At 58.7% G+C, this 3,757-nt stretch overlaps 1 protein-coding gene across 1 annotated transcript in view; it reads right to left on the bottom strand.

Annotated features, from left to right (window-relative positions):
- Positions 1–3,757, bottom strand: part of SHANK2 (SH3 and multiple ankyrin repeat domains 2) — a 474,374-nt gene that overhangs the window by 285,564 nt on the left and 185,053 nt on the right. The window contains exon 10 of the mRNA XM_007466013.1: positions 1,035–1,350. Coding sequence (XP_007466075.1) covers positions 1,035–1,350 — 316 coding nt within the window. The remainder of the gene's footprint in view (positions 1–1,034; positions 1,351–3,757) is intronic.

Here is a 3,757-nt window from a genome sequence, read left to right as displayed (position 1 = left end):
TGGGGGGGGGGTGGTCGTCAGGCTCCAGCACTTGGATGAGGCCCCCTCAGAGCCTCACCTGTGCCAGGGTTTCTGGTGGCTACGAATGTGAGGGCTCATTCTGGCTAAGGTGCGTTGACGGTAAACATGGCGCCTGGAGAAACAACCTAAATATCTATCGACAGATGAATGGATAAGGAAGATGTGGTGTATATACAATGGAATATTACTCAGGCATAAAAAAGAATGAAATAATGCCATTTGCAGCTACATGGATGGACCTAGAGATTGTCATACTAAGTGAAATCAGTCAGAGAGAGAAAGACGGATACTGTATGTTATCATTTATACGTGGGATCTAAAATATGGCACAGATGAACCTATCTGTGAAACAGAAACAGACTCACGGACATAGAGAACAGACTCGTGGTTGATGAGGGGGAGGGGGGTGGGGGAGGGAAGGATTGGGAGCTTGGGATCAGCAGATGCAAACGATTATACAGAGGATGGATGAACAACAAGGCCCTCCTGTACAGCACAGGGAACTGTATCTAATCCCCTGGGATAAACCATAATGATAAAAGAGCATACAACGGCATCCAAAAGAATATATATATGTGTAACTGAGTCACTTTGTGGTACAGTAGAAATTAACACAACATTGTAAATCAACTCTACTCCAATAAAACAAACAAAGAAACAAAGAAAAAAGTGTCCCCTGGAGGAGCCCTCAGCCCAGGGCAGGCTGGTGCCCTTAGCTCCCTGTCTGTCCACACTTCACTTTTGAGACCCAGAAGCCAACGCACAGGGAAAGGAGACGGGCTCCAAACACCTGCAGCAACCCAAGCCACCCCGGCTGCTCTCAGGTGAGGGTCTGAGCCAGGGCAGTTGGCAGAAGTTTGGTTTTCAAGTGTTCTTAACATCGGGTTGGAATAAAACAGGTGTTCTGCTCAACCTCTGGCCCCGCCCTGAGTTCTAGAATCCAGGGGCTCCGAGCAAGGAGGTCTCCCTCTCCCTGGTCCCCATGGGAACCCACCCACCCGGCCGCTCCTTACCCGACGTGCCAGGGCTGCCAGGGCCTCTTGCCATCCTCGCCGGTGCCGCCCAGCCTGTTGAGCGAGGGGGATCGGCTGCGGGGTCCGGAGGTGTAGCTCCCAAGGGTCTTCACGGCCCCGTCGGGCTTGCTGAGCATCTGCTGCGGCAGCTGGGGCGAGAGGCTGCGGTGGGGGCCGGCCGAGTGGACGGCCCAGTCAGGCGCGCTGGCATTGAGGTTGTTGTCGCTGTTGGAACGCAGCAGAACCCGGGGGGCGGCCAGTGTGCTGGGGGGCCGTCGCCTTCGGTTGGAGTACGCCGGGGCCTCTCGGAAGGGCACTGTGTCGGAAAGAACGCGAAAGGCAGGTAAGGGCACGTACGGCACCGTCATCGAGGCCCCCAGCCACCAAGGACACGGACACCGTGAGTTCTGCACCGATCCCCCCATGGGACCCCGCCATGTGCAGAACTCACCCCGACACAGGAGCAGAGACGGGTGGAGACCAAGAGAGTCTTCCTTCCACAGAGGCTCAAGCCAGCACTTGAGATGGAAGGGACACAGGGTCCGACTTCCATCCGGGCGGCGCCCAGGCCCTCAGCAGTCCAGAGACCGTGTAAGGACGGGCCGCCCCGTCGCACATGACAGTCAGGACCCTGAGGCAGCCATGGAGTTCCTCCTCGCCACGACCTGAACTGAGCCCCTGTGTGCGCTGGATGGTGTCCTCCCCCAAACCCCTGTGTTGAAGTCCTAACCCCTGGGACCTCAGAATGTGCCTGTATTTGGAGATAGGGGTCTTTGAAGAGGTGAGGAAGGTAAAATGAGGTCACTAGGGTGGGTCCTAATCCCACAGGACTGGTGTCCTTATAAGAAGAGGAGGTCAGGTCACAGACACACACAGAGGGACGACCCCGTGAGGACACAGGGAGAAGACGGCCGTCTACACGCCAGGGAGAGAGGCCTCAGGAGGGACCATTCCCTGCCCACACCTGGATCTCAGATTCCAGACTCCAGGACTGGAGACAGGGATTGTCTGTGGTTTGAGCAGCCCAGACGCCCACAGCCCCCAGCTCTACTGGTGGGAATCAGTCTGTCCCGACCCCCACTGGGCTCCCTTCTCTACCCATCAAACCAGGACCCGGCAGCGTGAGACAGGAGGGTGTTGACAAGCCTCACCATGCTTCTTACGAGGTTCTAGACCAGAGGCAAGGCCCTGACTCTGTGAGATCAGTACACCCAGGGGCTTGGAATGAGGACACTGCCTGCGGGGCCCGTGAGGGCCGGAATCCACACAGCCGGTGCCCTGGGCCAGAAACAGAAAGTGTCCTTTCCAAGAAGCGGCATCTAAAGAAATGTAAGCCTCTGGGTTGCAGGGGAAGCGACACGCCAATTCCAGCAGCAAAGGGCACAGACCTCCTTCGAGCTGGCTGCCCCAGGCCGAGGCCCAATACACGAGGCTGTGCACACTTTGGCCAGAAGCCTGGGTGGCCAGTCCAAAATCAGCCCGCAAGGCCACGGGAAACACACACCCTCTGGGGGGCTTATCTGGACCTGGGGAAGCCAGCACCTCAGAGAACGGCATCAGCAGTTCAGGATGGAGTCCTACACAACCCACCACCCCAGCTGCCCAAGGTCAGAGGTGGTGAAGTTCGTCATGGAAACCAAGTATAGCAACCCCCTGCTGCCAGCCCACTCCCACGCTGGAGGGCAGGGCTGACGGCGACAGAGGTGGCGCTGGCAGGGCTCGCAGGGGACAGAGGTGGCACTGGCAGGGCTCGCGGGGGACAGAGGTGGCGCGGGCAGGGCTCACGGGGGACAGAGGCGGCGCGGGCAGGGCTCACGGGGGACAGAGGTGGCGCTGGCAGAGTGCATTGGGAAAGAGGTGGTGCTGGCAGAGCTCCACTGAGACACAGCTGTGACCAAGTGCACCCCTTTGCCACCTCCCTGGGATGCAGGGCAGTCCTGGGAAAGCAGAGATGCAGCCAACCCAGGGAAACCACACAGAAATGTCACAAGGCTTCCCGAGGACGCACACTCAGAATCCACATCTGGCTCCTACAGTCGTGAGAACTTGGAAATGACCCACGGGGGAGGTCACGCTATTTCCAGCCGCACCCTCATGCCAACCTGCTTCCTCTGAAGCCTGTCTGTCAGGGCAAGAGACACTATCACTTGCATCCTCAAAGCAAAGGAACTCTTCAAAGCCCGGCCGGGAGGGAGATGGAGTAGGAAAGGCGTGCTCCGTGGACCCCTGTCTCCAGGGCCCAAGAGGCTGCCCTCTCCAGGGCTCGGCCCACCGAGGAATCAGCCCAGGCCTTACCCCACCTCCTAGTAAAATCTCAATTTTGGGAAAAGTGCCGGGTTTGTGTTTGCTGGTCACCAGGGAGAACCTCAACCATGTCACTCCCTCTGTCAGTGTCGGAAGGAGGCCAGAAGACTTCTGGAATGACAGAGGGTGATGTGAGCCCCGCCCGGCAGAGGAGTGGCCGGGGGCGGGGGGGGGGGGGGGGGCCCAAAAACCCAAGCCGTGTCTGCACCTGACCTGAGGGCTCATGAAGCCCCAGGGGTCTCCATTCACCCTCCCCACCCCCTCTCAGCCGCGCCTACATTCAGCTGTCTTTGCTGTGCCGTCCACACTGACCCCTGGTAGCCCCATCCCCCCTGCAAACTGGGCCTCATGCTGCTGGTGGACAAGTGACCAGAGCACAGCTCAGACAGAGGAAGCGACTGGCTCCCCCCCCCCCCCTA

Source organism: Lipotes vexillifer, unplaced genomic scaffold (genome assembly GCF_000442215.2).
Source record: "Lipotes vexillifer unplaced genomic scaffold, Lipotes_vexillifer_v1.1 scaffold1094, whole genome shotgun sequence".
Lineage (NCBI taxonomy): Eukaryota > Metazoa > Chordata > Mammalia > Artiodactyla > Lipotidae > Lipotes > Lipotes vexillifer.
Note: the sequence above shows the minus strand (reverse complement) of the source record. Positions and strands in the feature narration are given on the sequence as shown.